This window comes from Diabrotica virgifera, chromosome 8 (assembly GCF_917563875.1).
Source record: "Diabrotica virgifera virgifera chromosome 8, PGI_DIABVI_V3a".
Taxonomy (NCBI): domain Eukaryota; kingdom Metazoa; phylum Arthropoda; class Insecta; order Coleoptera; family Chrysomelidae; genus Diabrotica; species Diabrotica virgifera.
In genome coordinates, this window is record NC_065450.1 from 201,023,375 (window position 1) to 201,043,300 (window position 19,926).

The window sequence follows — 19,926 nt, forward strand, 5'->3', positions numbered from 1 at the left end:
CTTCTACACAATTTATATATACATACACATAAAATATATATATGTACCTACAAAATTTATTTCGCCGGAGAGATGACGGTCGCTATGATGGTCGCGAAATTAATCTTTTTTCCCCATCGTAAAATAGGTTTTATATTTATTTTAAATTTAATACTTCTATACAATTTATATATACATACACATAATAAATTAATATATATACAAAATTTATTTCGCCGAAGAGATGACGGTCGCTATGATGGTCGCGAAATTAATCTTTTTTCCCCATCGTAAAATAGGTTTTATATTTATTTTAAATTTAATACTTCTATACAATTTATGTATACATACACATAATAAATTAATATATATACAAAATTTATTTCGCCGAAGAGATGACGGTCGCTATGATGGTCGCGAAATTAATCTTTTTTTCCCCATCGTAAAATAGATTTTACATTTATTGTAAATTTAAATACGTCTACACAATGTATATATACATACACATAATATATAGCATAAGCGATGACGGTCGCAATGACGGTCGCGATGAGGGTCGCGATGACGGTCGCGAATTCAATGCTTTTTCCCCTATCCAAAGAAAGTGCACAACGTGCCTAAAGAAGTTTTCACTTCAAAAATCACTTAAATCGGACAACAGGTTTAGGAAATCCGAGACATCAAACGTGTATAATTCATCGAGCGACCTAATTTTTTTGCTGGAAAGTGTATAATTATTATAGTTGATAAAAGTATTATATATTGTTGATTAATTGGCAAAACCACATAGTATCAAATTATAAGCTTAAGGGGAAAGGAACAAAATGCAAAATTTTGACGGCTCTCAAAATTTTCAATGTATTTTTAAATGTAATTATTTTTTTGGAATCCTGAGAAAACTAATAAGTATTTTTGAGAAATTTAAACGCAGAATGAAAGATTTGCCTGAATGACACAATATGGAGAAATAAAAATATCGGAAAAGATATGAAAGGCAGAATTTACAAAACAGTCATCAGAACAATAATGACATACGCGGCAGAAACACGACTCGACACAGAGAGGAGAAAAAGATTGCTCGAAACAGCGGAGATGAAAACCCTTCGAAAAATCGATGGTGAGACTATGGGACAGAGCTAGAAGTGAAAATATACGACAGAAGACAGGGTAAGAAACAGAACAATAGAATGGAATGACCACATAAGCCGAATGACAACAGAGTAGTCAGGACAGCGAGAGACGGTTTCCCAATAGGCAGACGATCAGTGGTAAGACCACGAAAACGATGGAACGACAACTTACTAGAGGCACATTGAAAAAACAGACAGTCATGTCTATACAAAAAGAAGAAGAAGCAGAATAATTTATGAAAATTTTGATAATAAATAAAAAAATGGCATCAATAATCCATTGCTTTTGTGCTTATTTTTATTTATACAATGAGTTAACTTGTTACAATTTTCATATAAAATTGGTTATAACTTTGTAAAATACCCTGTATAACATAACAATCCTTTATACATTTGTAATGGCGAAGTTAAGAAGATTTTGAATATAAAATAAAATACAGGGTGTTCCAATAAAACAAAATAAGTTTTGTCTGCCACTATGTTATCGAACACCCTATGTAACATTCTAATTAATTTTATAAATGTGAATCTCAAAGTTGGCTACAATTTTTGTTATTAACTTTTATTGCTATCTATTACTATAACGGATCTACGTAGCTTTACCCCACTAATCAATCACCCTGTACATTATTTAATTGGATATGTAAATAAATTCTAATACGGTAAGATTCTCCTAAATTGATACAACCCAAGTCCAATGATAAATCGCTGTACCGTTTAGACACGACGATAAATTAAAACAACTCGATCCTTGTGATAAGTTGATACCAACCTCAACCCAACTCCAACTTTGATAAGTCGTGCGATGCACCGTTTACACACAATGATAAGTTGCAACAACTCGATTGACCTTGATAAGTTGTTTGATATATCGCTGTGTTTAAACGATCCTTAAAATAGAAAGGGAGAGTTGTACCATCTTTGCAGAAATATTATCACATCCAACAGCGTCCGATTTTAACCCTAATATTATTGATTTAATCTCGTCAATAGTGGCCATTTTAAACGAGAAAATAATATCTGGGTTGAAAATATTTGACTGATACCATTGGGTTGTCTCAGGACAACAAATATGTGTATTATATAGTAGCTGCTAAAAATGAACTGCAGTCTCAAACTACACAGTTTAAAACAGAGGTTCCCAAACTATTTTTTCTCGTAGACCACTTTAAAAATTTACTGGTTTCGGTGGACCCCCTGCTGCTACATTTTGGCAATTCTAAAAATTACATCGGTAACTCCTGTTCTTCGTCTTCGAAAATAGTGCCAAATTCGGAGTGGTAAAAATAAAGAAAAAATAGTAGGTATATTTTCTTACGATATATTTATTAAAATGATATACTCCATTCTTTCACGGTTTTTGCTCTAAATTTTAAAGAACCGCTTGAATTGACATGAAATTTCGCATACGCATAGCTTACATGTCAAAGAAAAAAAGTGATATTGTGCCTATGTGTGCTTTTGCCCTGGGGGTGAGTTTCAACCCCTCTCGGGAGTGAAAAAATATATGTCCAAAATAAGTCCGAAAATGGGTAAACTGACTAATTTTAAGTAACTTTTGTTCTATAGAGCTTTTTCGCCAAGTCAACACTTTTCGAGTTATTTGCAAGTGAATATGTTAATTTTTCAACAAAATAACCACATTTTTAGACGGTTTTTCGCAAATAACTCAAAAAGTAAGTATTTTGTCGAAAAAAACCTTCTTAGAAAAAATATAGCTTATAAAAAAGTAAAAAAATGGTGTACGCGTTAGGTCTCTGGATCTCATAGAACCAGAGTTATAGCCAATGAAAAATAGATTCATATTCACCAAATTTCAAATAGAATATTTCGACGTGAAATATCCAAAAAATTAAGCACTTTTTGGGGAAAATCTATTATAACTTTTTTAAAGCGTTTAAAAAAATCTTTATTTCTGTTTTTACAAAAAGTTTCTAGCATTAAATTTAAGCCAGTTACGCTCAAAATAAAGTTGGTCCCTTTTGTTTTTGCAAAAAAAAAATCGGGAAGACCACCCCCTAATTAGCAACTTAAATTAAATTAATCGTTACCGCTCCACAAATTATTTTACTTATGTTGTGTTTATATGATCTGTAAGTTTCATCGATTCAAAGTGCTTATTTTTAAAAAAATTTGGTTTCAAAGTAAAATTTTTAAAAATTTAAATTTTGAAAAATATGCTTTTTTTCAAAATAACTTAAAAATTGTGAGAGATACCAAAAATCTCGAAAAACAAAAAAAGTCCGATTTGCTTTTTTGAATATCATATATTTTTTTGTTTTTCTGTTAGACAAAAATTGATTAACATTTGGTGTTTCTAAATTTGCATACATTCGTGATCAGTGACTCGTTCAACCTCTTTTAACTACAGCCCTTTCAATAATAAGGACTTTGAACCGATGAAACTTACAGATCATATAAATATATACATGAGTCAAGAAACTTGTGAAGTCGTAACGATTAAGTTCATTTAAGATACTAATTAGGGGGTGATTTTCTCGATTTTTTTACCAAAACCAAAAGGGACTAATTTTATTTTGAGCGTAACTTGTTTATTTTTAATGCTAGAAATTTTTTTTATAAAACGGTAATGAGTTTTCCCCGAAATGTGCTTCATTTTTGGTTATTTCACGTTAAAGTATTCCATTTGGAATTTGACGAATATGAACCTATTTTTCATTAGCTATAACTCTGCTTCTACTAGGTGTAGAGACGTGATGTATACACCATTTTTTAAAGTTTTTTACAGGTTATATTTTTGCTGAAAATGTTTTTTCGACAAAATACTTACTATTTGAGTTATTTGCGAAAAACCGTCTAAAAGCGTGGTTATTTTGTAGAAAAAATGAACATATTCACTGCCAAATAACTCGGAAAGTATTGACTTAGTGAAAAAACTCTATAGAACAAAAGTTACTTAAAATCAGCCAGTTCATCCATTTCCTGACTTTCTTTGGACGAATATTTTTTCACACCCAAGAGGGGGTGAAAACCATCCTCAGGGCAAAAGCACATATCGGCACAATATCACTTTTTTTCTTTGACTTGTTAGCTATGTGTATGCCAAATTTCATGTCAATCCAAGCGGTTCTTTAAAATTTAGAGGTTTTGCAATATTTTACCGTTAAAGAATGGACTAATAATGATAACAGACTTAAAAGAATTAAAATGAAACACTAATAACGTTATGTAACTTTAAATATGCAAATCAATAATAAAAAAATACCCATACTTTTAATGGGAGGGATGTACTTGATGGATTGACAGCAAATTATCAATATTTGGCTTCAGTTTTGTAAGGATTAACCGCAAATCTCCCCGTTCCGTAATGTTTAATGTGCTCCTTTTTTTTGTTTATCGGTTTGTAACGACACTAAAACTTTTTTCGACAAGGTATGACGAATAAAACGCTATCAAAAGTTTTCTCGCAATTTCCCACAGCCCAGGATATTTTTCAGGTATTTCTGCTTGCAGCCAAAATGTTTGATAGCCTTTTTTAAATTGCACCTTCAGTTCTTCATTGGTGCTGAGCTCTAGTAGTTCCTCTTGTAATACCACATCCGCCACTTCCGTTTCATCAAATGGATTTATGACCCATGGTGGTATTTCCATTATCAAAATATCTTCAAATCCGTTTTTGAAGTCATCATGCAGCGCATTTAAATATTGAACGTATGTCTGAATATCTTCATCAAGACATGCTGTATGTGACAAGTTTGGAAACTGAGAATTCGCGTCACTAATATTTTGCTTCATAAATTTCAATTTTCCAAGAAAAGCCGAAACTACACTCTTTGTTTTTATTAAATTTAGGTTATCCCCTTGTAACTGCAAGTTAATGTCATTAAATTTTTTGGACAAATCTGTCAAAAACGCGATGTCTGCTTTCCATTTGATCAGGTTTTCCTTGAAATCTGGATCTTTACTTTCCAGAAACTCTAAAACTGATTTAAAAAGTAAGTAAAACCTTGTTAAACATGCACCCTTCGACCCATGTAAAAAACGGCATTTTAAAGTTTTCTACAGTAAAATTTGATCAAAAACTTGTTTTTAATCAAAATATCTTGTTATAATATATTTTAATGACATTTTTAAGTCCCTACTATTAAAACATTATTTAGCAGATGCCGCTACGCACCTACTACCTTCACGTCAGTTGCAGTGGGAGACTAATATGTCGAAAAATTTTTACAAGGGTTAGAGAAAGCAGCCTATGCATTCTCTGAAGAGCCTCTAACAAGAGGTGAAATCGTCGATAAGAGTGCTGGCTGCACTCTCTAATCGTAAGTAAAAATTAAGACGATTTTGGCTTCGCATTGCAACTGAATAAAAATGGCATACATTTTTATTATTATTTTTTTCATTGATATTTTACGATGAAAAAATGCAAATTTGTTTAAATAAATACCAAATCACTATACAATTTTCGTGGACCCCCACTTACAACTTGTGAACCCCCATTTTTATTTCACGCCAACGTAGACCCCCGTTGAGTCTCTCGTGGACCCCTGGGGGTCCACCTGGACCACTTTGGGAATCACTGGTTTAAACAATGAAACACCATAAACATTAGGATAAATAAATAAATCATGGAAAGGAATAAAAAGCTGGATGCGTTCAGGGGGAAAACAATGTAGAATGCGTAAAATCCAAAAGAAAAAGAACAGTTATGGTACAATATACCATAAAAATAGGAGCAAACACTCAAGAAATAGCGGAACTAAACACAAAAGTAAAATGTATGTGCATCAGAGCAGTGGCGGCCCGCGAGGTAGTGCCATAGAGCCATGGCACTACCTTGCTAACTATGCAGAAACATATTTTTATCTTCAAAACTTTTTAATTCCTGTTAATTTTTTTGTGTGTATTTCTTTTGATCTTCATAAATTATATAAAATATGGCAACTGTGGGTGTAATACAATCCCTGCCGACAGCGGAGAGTATTCGACAGGAGAATCTCCTTCGTGCCGAAGTCAGTACTGGCGCGACTAAAGAGAGAAACATTTTACGAGCATTCTATGTAAGCGACAGAGAAAGAGCTATATTGGACTATTAGTATACCTTAAAATTAGAATCTCTGTGCCAGTCACGAGGGTATGATGCCAGGTCTATTTATTTTGAGTTCTTTTGCGTGCTGGTTTGCCGCTTTTATTATGTATATTTTCTGTTAAAAAGTTTTTGTATTTATAATTAAACTTTTAGTGCATCATGATCGTGGGTATTTTGATTATTTCTTAAGTTTAATTTATTAATTTACAATGAATATTAGTATCTTAAAAAAATTTTTTGGAGGTTTTTCGCTAAAAAAAAATACAAATGTTATAAGGTGTTGTGGAGCTTTCGAGTTAGCTGTAAGAGGTAACAACGAAAAAGAAAATTCAGAAAATAGAGGCATAATTAAGGAGCTGGTCAATTTCAGCGCCGAATTAGACAACGACTTAAAGGTTCATATTATTCAAAGTACCAGATCTTTCAAAGGTCTACTTTTCCGGACATGTAGTTGCTTCTAATTTATTTATGTCGGAGAAGTTTTCTGCTATAAGCATCAGTTTTTCGAATCATTTCTTAATGAAACATGGAGACAATTTTAATTTTTAAGCAAAACTGGGTTTAAAACTGAATTAGAAGTAGGTACTGTATTAGCGAGACGAATTAAATACTACCTCTGGGGCTGTTTCGCTATCGGTTTTATTGTAGAAGGAAGGTTTAAAAAGCATATTTGAAGAAACTATTAAACTTTTAAGTATTTTAGTTACCATTGCTATATCAACATCTGAAGCAGAACGCTGTTTTTCGATGTTAAAACATAGTGTTTTAGGTATGCTATCTGCAGAAAGCATTTTGTAAATTGTTTTGAAAATTTTAATTATAAAGTCATTGAAAACTTTGCAACCAAAAAATAGAAGAATGAACTTCATATATCGTAAACTTTAAAACTGACATTACAAAAATGTGTGCATGTGTGTGAATAATGAAATAGTATCATTTTTATACATTGGTAAATAGAGACTAAATCGTAATAAAAATTTTCAAGCACTATCACTATCAGCAGTAAATGCTTTTAGTAGTTTAAGAGGTTTTTATTATTAATTAATTTACGGAACTGTTTTGATCAATATTGGACAATTGCTTGGCACCTCAGATCAATAAACTTAAGATACGTAAGATAAAAGTATCCGCGCATATTTTTTTTTTAGTTTTTGTTCTCAGTATACCTTTTTTTGACAATATCGTGAATCCGTCACTAAAAATTTTAGCGGCTGCCCGAGTTCTGGCACTTCCTTCTTAAAGTGGTACGAGCCGCCACTGCATCAGAGATAAAAACAACCACATAAAAAAGGTGTGTCAAGAACTGGAGCAACATGCAAACCGCCATGAAAGCCATGAACTATTTAAAACCATCAAATATTTGACCCAAGAGTTAAGGCTCTTCAAGAACGCAATGGAGAAGTAAAAACCGACACAAACAATATTGCAGAAACCTGGAATTACTGCTCAGAACTATAAAAAGACACCTCAGCTTAAGCGAAAGTCCACACGGACGATCATTTACGGCGCCGTAAGAGCAATAAACCTGACGAGGCATTGTTGTAGATGAAATAGGAGTTAAGTATTTTCTATGGGAAATAAACCACAATTTTACTAAAAAATGAATTTATTAACGTTTCGACGCCCAAATCGGGTGCCGTTGTCAAAATACAAAATACTATTAAAATAAACAAAAAATGTTGTTGCTAAGTAAACAAAATTCTTCTAATAATTTATTTAATCTGACTCATTTATATTGGTAATTCAGACGTATATTATACATTTTAAAGTAGAAGGCTTTAAAATTATATCGCCAATATTTATGAGTTGCGTTCCTGGGACGACTTTACTAAAAGATAGTTCATTCGATTACATGAAATCAATCCAAACTCAAGAATATCCGTCGCAAAAAATCATAGCAGCATGTGATCTGTCTTTAAAAAGACAACCAAATGCAATGATGACAGTAAAATTCTCGCGTTAGAGATTCCATAGTAAATCACGAGGGAAAACCAGGAAAAAACCTAGTGATACTATTCCGACATCGTAAGTATTTGGTCTTACATTTAATTTACCTTCAAAAAACTAATATCAAATTCTGACTTTAATATGTTTAAATTATAAATAATATTAATAATACATAGATATACAATAAGTAATACTAAAATATAAAATTTGTACTAACTCGATATGTTATTGACTTACTAATCGTGGTATTTTCTTTCTATTGACTTCCTCTTTCAGTATGGGTAACCACATCCTACTGCATTCTACCGAGGAATTTGCGACACAATTGGTTTCATTTAGCATAATTAGAGCCGCTTCTTTGATATTTCTCATTTTACTATCTGATTCTTTCAGGACTATACTTGAATCTCTCCACTGAACTCTATGTTCATTATCCCATGTGTGTTGACATATTTGAGATCTATCAAATTCTCTATTTTTATTATAAGACTGATGTTCACTTATTCTAACGTTTAATGGTCTTGATGTTTCACCTAAATAAAATTGTTCGCATTCACAAGGTATTTTATAAATGCAATTCTTTGTTCTATCTTGTTCATTGTTAGGTTTAGTTTTAGATAGAATAGATCTCAATGTGTTTGTTGTTTTGAATGTTGTTGAAATGTTGAATTTATTTCTTATTGTTTTAAGTTTCTCGAATAGTCCTTTTATATATGGTATTGTTATTTTCTTCGTATTATTTCTTGTGAATGTTGTAGGATCCCGTTCTAAGTTGTTCTGTTCCATTCGATCCAATCTTGTCAATTCCTTATTTATAAACGATAAAGGATAATCATTTTTTAATAAAACAGATGTTAACAATTGTTTTTCTTCTAAAAATGAATTTTCGTTAGAACAAGTAATTTTGGCTCTATAAGGATTTAATGATTCCCTTTTTAACGTTGATGTTGTGATTTGATTTGTAATTGAGATGTCTGTTGGTGTGTGTTGGTTTTCTATACACTTGAGTCTCATATTCAGTATCCTTCTTTGAGACTAAAACATCGAGGAAAGGCAAAGTGTTATTGTATTCCTTTTCCATTGTAAATTTTATTGTCTCTTCTTGATCGTTTATAATATTCAGGAATGTATCCAACAATTCTGAACTATGAGGCCATATTGAAAACACATCATCTACATATCTCCACCATACTGTGGGTTTTAAATTTTGTTTAGAAATGATATTAGTTTCGAAATCCTCCATAAATATATTAGCCAATAATGGAGATAAAGGAGAGCCCATTACTAGACCAAAATTTTGTTTATAGAATTCATTATTTAGTTGAAAATAGGTATTATTAGTACATAATGTCAATAACTCCATTATAGCTGATACATTTAGTTTTGTCCTAGTTGTCAATGTATTATCATTTTCTAACTTCGTTTTAATTATGTTTAAAGTTTTATCTAATGGCACATTTGTAAATAAATTGTTTATGTCAAAACTTACTAAAATATTATTTGGATAAAAATGTTGTGTATTTTTTATAAATGTGTCATTATTATTTGCACATGGTTTTATAATATTTAATAAAAATTTTGATAGCTCACTACAAAGAAGCGGCTCTAATTATGCTAAATGAAATCAATTGTGTCGCAAATTCCTCGGTAGAATGCAGTAGGATGTGGTTACCCATACTGAAAGAGGAAGTCAATAGAAAGAAAATACCACGATTAGTAAGTCAATAACATATCGAGTTAGTACAAATTTTATATTTTAGTATTACTTATTGTATATCTATGTATTATTAATATTACATATTTATAATTTAAACATATTAAAGTCAGAATTTGGTATTAGTTTTTTGAAGGTAAATTAAATGTAAGACCAAATACTTACGATGTCGGGATAGTATCACGAGGTTTTATCCTGGTTTTCCCTCGTGATTTACTATGGAATCTCTAACGCGAGAATTTTACTGTCATCATTGCATTTGGTTGTCTTTTTAAAGACAGATCACATGCTATGATTTTTTTGCGACGGATATTCTTGAGTTGGGATTGATTTCATGTAATCGAATGAACTATCTTTTAGTAAAGTCGTCCCAGGAACGCAACTCATAAATATTGGCGATATCATTTTAAAGCCTTCTACTTTAAAATGTATAATATAGGTACGTCTGAATTGCCAATATAAATGAGTCAGATTAAATAAATTATTAGAAGAATTTTTTTTACTTAGCAACAACATTTTTGTTTATTTTAATAGTATTTTGTATTTTGACAACGAAACCCGATTTGGGCTTCGAAACGTTAATAAATTCATTTTTTAGTAAAATTGTGGCTATTTCCCATAGAAAATACTTAATTATAAAAATGCCACAAGGAAATAGCTTCAGAAATAGGAGTTAGTCAACCAATGTCTCGTCAGGTTTACTGCTCTTATGGCGCCGTAAATTATCGCCCGCTAAGCCGTAAGAGCAGTAAACCCATTGGTTGACTAACTCCACCAATTGTAGATGAAATAGGAGTTAGTCAAACAAGGCCTCGTCAGGTTTACTGCTCTAACGGCGCCGTAAATTATCGCCCGTGTAGCCTTAGCCTAAGCCAGACACGCGATAATTTACGGCGCCGTAGGAGCCGTAAAAATAATCGCGAAAATGGGTCCCACGGTGAGAATAGTAGATGGTCAGACTGAGCTGTAAAATATCGCGCAGCAACATCGAACGGGCCCATCTTTGGCGTCGTGTCGCAAACGAAGGGACGAATTCATTTTATTAGCCGCCGCGTAGTGCACGAAACAAAAAATAAACACCAAGATACCTATTTAGTATGCAGTGTACTGAACACCCTCACTCTTATCTATGGTACTTAACGAAATTTGTAGCTTATCTAGCCACAACAACGACCAAAAACCTGCATTTTTATGTCGCGACAAAAGCAAAGAATTCGGAGTTTAGATCAACGCCGGAAAAACAAAAATAATGATGGTAGACATGGTAGAGAATAATCTACCGCACATATACCAAGTCAGTGGCGAATTTCGAAGTATAGATAGTAATTATTAATTGTTCAAGGCAACGTAGCGAGCAAAAGATCCAGAGGAAGATCCCCAGTAAGATGGTCGGACTAAATAAAGGACCTGACTGGTTACTCATTCTCCGAAGCAAAACACCACGCACAGGAGAGAGGTAATTGGATAGAAATAGTTAAACAAATTACATGACGCCACTATATCCTTATAGTACGTTCTTTAACGGTAAAATATTGCAAAACCTCTAAATTTTAATGCTTGGATTGACATGAAATTTGGCATACACATAGCTAACATGTCAGAGAAAAATGTGTGCTGATGTGTGCTTTTACTATGGGGGTGAGTGTCACCCCCTCTTGGGGGTGAAAAAATACATGTCCAAAATGAGTCCGGAAATGGATAAAATAACTAATTTTAAGCAACTTTTGTTCCATAGAGTTTTTTCGACAAGTCAATACTTTTCGAGTTATTTGCGAGTGAATATGTTCATTTTTCAACAAAATAACCACGTTTTTAGACGGTTTATCGCAAATAACTCAAAAACTAAATATTTTCTAGAAAAAACATTTTTACAAAAATATAGCCTGTAAAAAATTGAAACAAACGGTGTATGTTAGGGCTCTATACCTAGAAGAAGCAGAGTTATAGCTAATGAAAAATAGGTTCATATTCGTCAAATTCGAAATCGAATATTTCAATGAGAAATAATCAAAACATTAAGCACTTTTTGGGGAAAACTCATTTCAACTTTTTTAAAGTGTTTAAAAAAAGCTTTATTTCTGCTTTATAAAAAAAATTTCTAGCATTAAAATTAAACAAGTTACGCTTTATAAAATAAAAATAAAGACTTTTTTAACACTTTAAATAAAAAAGTTGTAATGAGTTCTCCCCAAAGTTGGTGCCTTTTTTTTGATAAAAAAATCGGTAAAATCACCCCCTAATTAGCATATCTAATGAACTTAATCGTTACCACTTCACAAGTTTTTTTACTCGTATATGTATATTGTTTATATATGATCTGTGAGTCTCATCGGTTGACCATTTTTATTTTTGAAAGGGCTGCAGTTAAAAGGATTTGAACGAGTCACTAACCACGAGTGTATGCAAATTTAGAAACAGCAAATCTTAACCAGTTTTTGTCTTACAGAAAAACAAAAAAATAAAAAATATTCAAAAAAACATAGCCGACTTTTTTTTGTTCCTTAAGATTTTTGGAATTTCTGACAATTTTTAAGTTATTAAGAAACAGAGCATGTTTTTCAAAATTAAAATTTTTTTAAATTATATTTTAAAACCAAATTTTTTCAAAAATAAGCACTTTGAATTAATGAAACTTGCAGACCATATAAATACAACATAAGTAAAGTAAGTTGTGAAATGGTAACGATTACTTTAATTGAAGTTGCTAACTAGGGGGTGATCTTCCCGATTTTTTTTTGCCAAAACAAAAGGGACCGACTTTACTTTGGGCGTAACTTATTTACTTTTGATGCTAGAAATCTTTTTATAAAATAAAAATAAAGACTTTTTTAACACTTTAAAAAAGTTGTAATGAGTTCTCCCCAAAAAGTGCTTCATTTTTTGGATATTTCACGATAAAATATTCGATTTGAAATTTGACGAATATGAATCTATTTTTCATTAGCTACAACTCTGCTTCTGTTCGATATAGAGTCCTAACATATACACCATTTTTTTCAGTTTTTTACAGGCTATATTTTTGCTAAGAACGTTTTTTCTAGAAAATACTTACTTTTTGAGTTATTTGCTTAAAACCATTTAAAAACGTGGTTATTTTGTTGAATAATGAATATATTCACTCGCAAATAACTCGAAAAGTATTGACTTGGAGAAAAAACTCTATAGAATAAAAGTTGCTTAGAATTAGTCACTTTATCCATTTTCGGACTTATTTTGGACATATATTTTTTCACCACCTAGAGGGGTGAAATTCACCCCCATAGCAAAAGCACACATCGGCACAATATCACTTATTTTCTTTGACATGTTAGCAATCCGTGTGCCGAATTTCATGTCAATGCAAACGGTTCTTTAAAATTTACAGCAAAAACCGTGAAAGAATGTACTATTACGAAGGAGAAAAGATAGAGGAGAAGGAGACAGATAATTGGTATACATATATTGATTGGGCTCCCTGATAACCAACAAAAGTGATAGTTTTTTCGACATCAAGGGTAGAATAGCAGGCTCGAACTGCAACAACTAAATTAATTAGAATATGGAAATACCGAAGAATAACATGGAATACTAAGCTCAGGTTGGTCAATGTCATGATTTTTTCCATTACTACATACACAGCTGAAACACGAACTTTCTACTTCGACCACCCAGGCAATCAAATAAGGTTTACAAAACGTTGAAAATACGTTTTTCGACGTCGAATGTCACGTGAATATGTCCCACCATAACTGACGTCATTTTTATCACGTTTTAGATACGTGATATCAAAAACGTAGTTTTTTAGATTATTTTTCATTTTATGGTTTTAAAAATACACAATAATAATTATTCGTATGGGCCATCGTATGGGAGTCAATGAAGGTTTTCACCTCCGATTTCGTTGAACCTCCATAGATTTTCATGAAAATTGGTACGTATATAGAGGATACCTCAAGAAACAAAGGTGACATGGTGCCAACTTGCGCTTTTACCCTGGAGGTGGATGCCACCCCTTCTCGGGGGTGGAAATTATTTTATTAAATATAATACCACCAATCGATAGAGGGACAAATTATAAGTAAAATTTGTTATATAAAGTTATTCCAATAAATCAATACTTTTTGAGTTATTAAAGATCAAAAGTTTTGATTTTTCCTGAAAAAAATCCATGTTTTAAAGGAGTTTATCATAAATAACTCAAAAACCATAAGTTTCTTCAAAAAAGTTGTTGTTACCAGAATCGAAGATAATATAAAAATAAATAAGCTCCTTATTCGAAAAATCCTTTATTACATATACGAAGTGAGTTATATGCAATTGAATGTATATTTTTTTTCCGCGAGTACTCAAATCTTAGTATTCAAGCTTAAATAACAGGAAAACGATGCACTTTGTTAAATAGAGATACTAAACATTTTAATAAAGTACTTAAAGGTAACTATCAAAAAGCTATATAAGAAGTCGATAGCATCAAAATTAAGCAAGTTATGATGGAAATAAGAGGACCCTTTCAGATTTTTTAGGGAAGAATGGAAAATGAAACCTACGTCATTTCCACAAAAATTAAAATTTATAGTAACCCATTTAAAACTTTATTTATTTTAACATAAGTAATAACTTCAACAATTTTAACCGGTTTAGAATGCATATTTTTGAAAAAAAATACGATTAAAAAAATTAGAATTTTTCAAATTTTCGTGAATTTCATTTTTTTTTGATAATAACTCCAAAAATACTCGATATACTTAAAAAATCGTAGAGAACAAAATTTTAGTTTAAACTTTATTTAAGCTTTTTCTTTTTTTTTTAAATATTTTTTTACGATAAAAAATAACCGAGATAGAAACATTTAAAACGTAAATTTTACTGCGAGAACCATGTAACCGGGGCCCTTTCACCTTGTATTTAAAAAAAAATAAAGGATTTACAAAATTATGTTTAATACAGTGTTATAGACCTTTTACTTAGCTTTGTAATAGTTTTTGGATAATTCTCATATTTTAAAAATTAACGGAGTTATTTAAAAAAAAACCAATAACATTTTCTTTGAAAAAATTTTATAGCGGAGATTTTGTATATATACAGGTTGTGGGGAAGTCCAATTAGTCGTTTGTTGTAGGAGATATGAAAAAAGTTTATTTAGGTAAGATTGGGGCATAGATAATATCAGAATTTAAATACATTTCCAAATATACAGGGCCACCCATATTGACAGGGTGAAACAGAATTACCTTTTGTTTAATGGAACAGCCTCTATATTTTTACATTTTTGGATTCTCCTCTATGTTTTATTTCTTAAAATATCAGGTTTTGTGATGTTATACGAAGTAGTTTAAAAGATAATTACGTTTTTTTTAAAATTTCATAGTAATATTCACCCCCTGTATAATTGTAGTGATTTGACATCAGAAAATCAATTTATGTTCAAGTGATTTTTAATATAGTCTATTATTGTTAAAAATTATTAATCTAGCAAAACGTTTAATTTTAGGTAATACAGGGTTGGTCGAAACTGAATGAGTGTTTTCTCAAAGTTTGAGAGTATGAGTTTTCTCAAACGGAGCAGCCTGGAATGCCTGTAATGAGCATTGTAATGAAATGCTATTGTATAGCACTTTATTATTTCCCACCGTGCCAGTGAGAACTGAATTTATTTTTGAAATTCCTAACTTTATATCTTTAATTATTTTAAATATTGTAAACGATTAAAAAACAATCAAATTAAATTGAAATGAATAACCAGTGTATATCTTCCACATTTACTTCATATTTAACGTAGCCTGTACCATAACATTGCACAGATTATTATCCCTGTATAGCAACGATATACCATGAATGTGAATTCATACTTGAGAAATCCAGTCTCACAAAAAAAGGGATTCCTCAAACATAATATATATGCAGACAAAATCAGCCAAAGTGATTTGCGATATCTAATGAAAGGTATGTTCCGTTTGTTTGTAGAATTATATTTAATTAGATTTGCTTTAATTACTAAAATAAATAAATTTTCAATTATATTTTATGTATTTGTGGAAAAGGAAACCTAGCATTAGTGGCCCCATTTCTATAACGGCCAATTGTTTTCTATTTTTAGTGGCCGTTATTGACAGGTTTTACTGTACCAATAATATTTTATTAAATTATGAAACATTATTTAAATAAAAAATTTATAAACTTGATAAAAGAAAGTTTGCTTAGAATTTACTCCTCTATCTAATTATGGGGTTATTTTTAATAAAATAGTGTTCACCCATGAGAAGGGGTAACATCCACCCCCAGGATAAAAGCGCAAGTTGGTACCACATCACTTTTGTTTCTTGAGGTATGCTCTAACTACTTACCAATTTTCATGAAAATTGATGGAGGTTCAACGAAATCAGGGGTGAAAACCTTCAGTGACTGCCTTTTTGGAAATATAAAAGAATAATTTTTTTTCGTGATTGTCAATTTGCTAATTTTCTGATTTTTGGTTGCTATAAGGTTTGAAAAATTAATAAAAATTATAAATCATGCACATAAATGTAAAAAAATATTTATTTTACTTAATTAAACGAGATTGCTTGAGCCAGAATGCTGAAATCTGCATTTTTATCATTAAAAAAAAGGTGGATTTCACCCCTAAAATGCAGAAAGCGCAACTTGGTGCCATATTACTTTTGTTTTTTGAGGTATCCTCTAACTACTCAACAATTTTCATGAAAATCGCTGAAAGTTCAAAGAAATCGTGGGTGAAAACATTCAGTGACTACACTTTCAGAAATATAGAAGAATAAGGTTTTCGTGATTTTCGACTTGTTAATTTTCGGATTTTTGGTTGCTATAAGGTTTGAAAATTAAAAAAAAAATGTAATTCATGCACATAAATATAAAAAAAATATTTATTTTTCTTAATTAAACGAGATTACTTGCGCCATAATGCGGAAATCTGCATTTTTTACAATTTACAAAGTAGGGGTGTATTGCACTCCTAAAATGCAAAAGAGGAAGTTGATGCTATATAACTTTTATTTGTTGAGGTATCCTCTAACTACTTACCGATTTTCATGAAAATCGATGAAGGTTCAACGAAATAGGAAGTGAAAACTTACAGTGACTGCACTTTCAGAAATCTAAAAAATAATTTTTAAAAAAGGGGTGTATTTCACCCCTAAAATGCAAAAAGCGCAAGTTGGCACTATGTCACCTTTGTTCCTTCAGGTATCCTTTAACCACTCACCAATTTTTATGAAAATCGATGGAGGTTCAACGAAATCTGAGGTAATAACTCATATCCACCTTCATTGACTCCACTAATAATAATTAGTTCATTAACAGAAAATAAACACCAAAACACCAAAAGTCTTATTTTACCACACAAAGCACGTAAACAATAAATGAAGTTTGGAGTCATGTCAATATACAACATTATAAGCATTAACTCTTTAAGCTCCTCCCATTTTTGTGACGTCAGACTTGGGCTGTCTGAAATGAAAACGTGTTTTTAAACGTAATTTAACGTCATTAATCTTAAGTATTTAAAATCACCTACAAAAGACGTTTATACGACGTAATGTTCAAACACGTGTATATATTCAACCAAAAACTGACGTTTCCTCGACGTTATTGACGTCACTTGGTTGCCTGGGACATAGGTATGAGAACGGGGACTATGGAACTATTGGTAGAAGAAGGAAAGGTAGCAGACCGGAGACCAAGAGTGAGATCTATAACACGACAGCCATACCAAGTGAAGACTCTGGTGGGAAAAATTTAGAGTGTCACCACGCCCTGACAAATGCTCAAAGTATGAGGAGGAGTAGTGTAAACCATCACCCAGAATATTGTTATTTACAGTTGATACAATCTAGTAACAAATTTTTGCACGGCTACTTACATTTAACGCCATGTTTTCATTATTTTGTATCTGTTGCTTAGTTTGATCTGCTTTCCTCCTAAAATGAATATCCACTAGACAATACTGTCCTTGTAGGACGGTATCAGCTACGCTGGTATTTCCGCGATTCGAATTGACTGTTCTTTTAATTCGTACACATTCGTCAAAGTTTCCAAGCTGGTAAAAGTTGCCATATAAAATGCCTTCGGGGAATTTTGGAAATGAATCAAGCACTAAAATAGAAAATAGATCATGTTAACATTTATTGATGTAGGTAGGTGTTTTAGAAATAATCTTCTTCTTTAAGTGCCATCTCCGCGACGGAGGTTGGCAATCGTCATGACTATTCTGATCTTAGATGCTGCTGCTCTGAATAGTTCGATTGATGTGCATCCGTACCATTCCCTTAAGTTACGCAACCATGAGATTCTTCTTCTTCCTACAGTTTTCTTGCCCTGGATTTCCCTTGTATAATTAATTGAAGTAGGTTGTATTTCTCATTACGGATAACGTGCCCCAGGTATTGCAGCTTTTGTGTCTTGATGGTTTCCAATATGTATTTCCATTCTTTCGTTGACTCTTCTTATGACTTCGTTGTTTGTTACCTGCTCGGTCCATGATATCTTCAGGATTCTTCTATACACCCACAGTTCAAATGCTTCCAACTTTTTAGCAGTCGACGTGTTAAGTGTCTATGCTTCTATCCCGTACAGCAGAATCGAATAAATATAACACCTTGCCAGCCTAACTTTCAAGTCTAATTTCAGTTCTCTTGCACAAAGTATCTTTCTCATTTTATTGAAGTTTGTTCGTGCTTTCTCTATTCGAATTTTGATTGCTTTGGAGTAGGGATGGCGGTTTTTGACAAAACACCGGTTTTCGGTTATACCGTTTTTTTTTGCTTACGGTTTAACCTGGCGGTTATAACCGGCAAAAAAACCGGTTTGCAAAAACCGGTTTTCGGTTTTTTTAATCCAATAGGTTACAAAGTTACATTTACAATGCATTTTAGTTTGCGATACTCCATTCGACTCGATATCAATATGATCAAAATTAGTACTATCGAAACAACATCAATATCAATATAAATAAAACACAATTTTTAATAAAACTATTTTATTCTATTAATTAATATATTTATTTATTATTTTATTATTATTATTATATATTTATTGATTATTATTAAATATAATATAGCGTAGAGAGTCTGTAATTTGGAATAAATTCAATATCTCAGATACTAAGTGTTTTTTTGAAAAATGCTCAGACCCGTCGATTAGTATTTCAAATTGTCCTTTTTGACATACAATAATAATGTATACAGGGTGTCCCAATTTAGTGATATGACGTCATCGTTGATTTTCTTAAATGGCAACACTGTCATTTTGATAGCTATTTTGATAGGCTGTGTAAAGTTATACACAACTGCAAAATATCAATTTTTTATTCTCTATCATTTTCAAGATAATAGAAAATAACAAAGTTATGTCTGTAATTTGGAATAAATTCAATAATAAAAATACTAATTGTTTTTTTGAAAAATACTCAGACCCTTAGATTAGTATTTCAAATTGTCCTTTTTGACATAAAATAATAATGTATACAGGGTGTCCCAATTTAGAGATATGCCGTCATCGTTGATTTTCTTAAATGGCAACACTGTCATTTTGATAGCTATTTTGATAGGGTGTGTAAAGTTATACAAAACTGCAAAGTTTCAAATTTTTATTCCCTACAATTTACAAGATAATACAAAATAAAATTATGCAAAACAAGTAATCAAATAATAATTGAATTTAATTATTTCAAATAAGCAAATGCTCATAACGTGGCCCATTGACAATTTGACAATAATTGAGGGCAACATTATAAGTATTTGCTTAATTGAAATAATTAAATTCAATTATTATTTGATTACTTGTTTTTCATAACTTTGTTATTTTTTATTATCTTGTAAATGGTAGGGAATAAAAATTTGAAATTTTGCAGTTGTGTATAACTTTACACACCCTATCAAAGTATTGTCCTTTTCATGATCATTTTTCAGTGCGAAACAAATGATAGGAAAAAGGGTAAGTCCGTGATAATACACATTTATGACATTTATTCTAACATGACATTTTAGTTAAATCTGACAGTTGTCACATTTTATTTTCAATTTGGAATAAAAACCAATCAAATGTGTTTCTTGCATTTATAAAATGGTATTTTCTTTGATGTGTATAGTCTTATAAATTATACAGATTATATT

The 19,926-nt window shown here is 31.4% G+C and overlaps 1 protein-coding gene across 1 annotated transcript in view; it reads right to left on the reverse strand.

Moving 5' to 3' along the window:
- Window positions 1–19,926, reverse strand: part of LOC114328256 (nose resistant to fluoxetine protein 6-like) — a 142,069-nt gene that overhangs the window by 76,848 nt on the left and 45,295 nt on the right. The window contains exon 3 of the mRNA XM_050659611.1: window positions 17,676–17,908. Coding sequence (XP_050515568.1) covers window positions 17,676–17,908 — 233 coding nt within the window. The remainder of the gene's footprint in view (window positions 1–17,675; window positions 17,909–19,926) is intronic.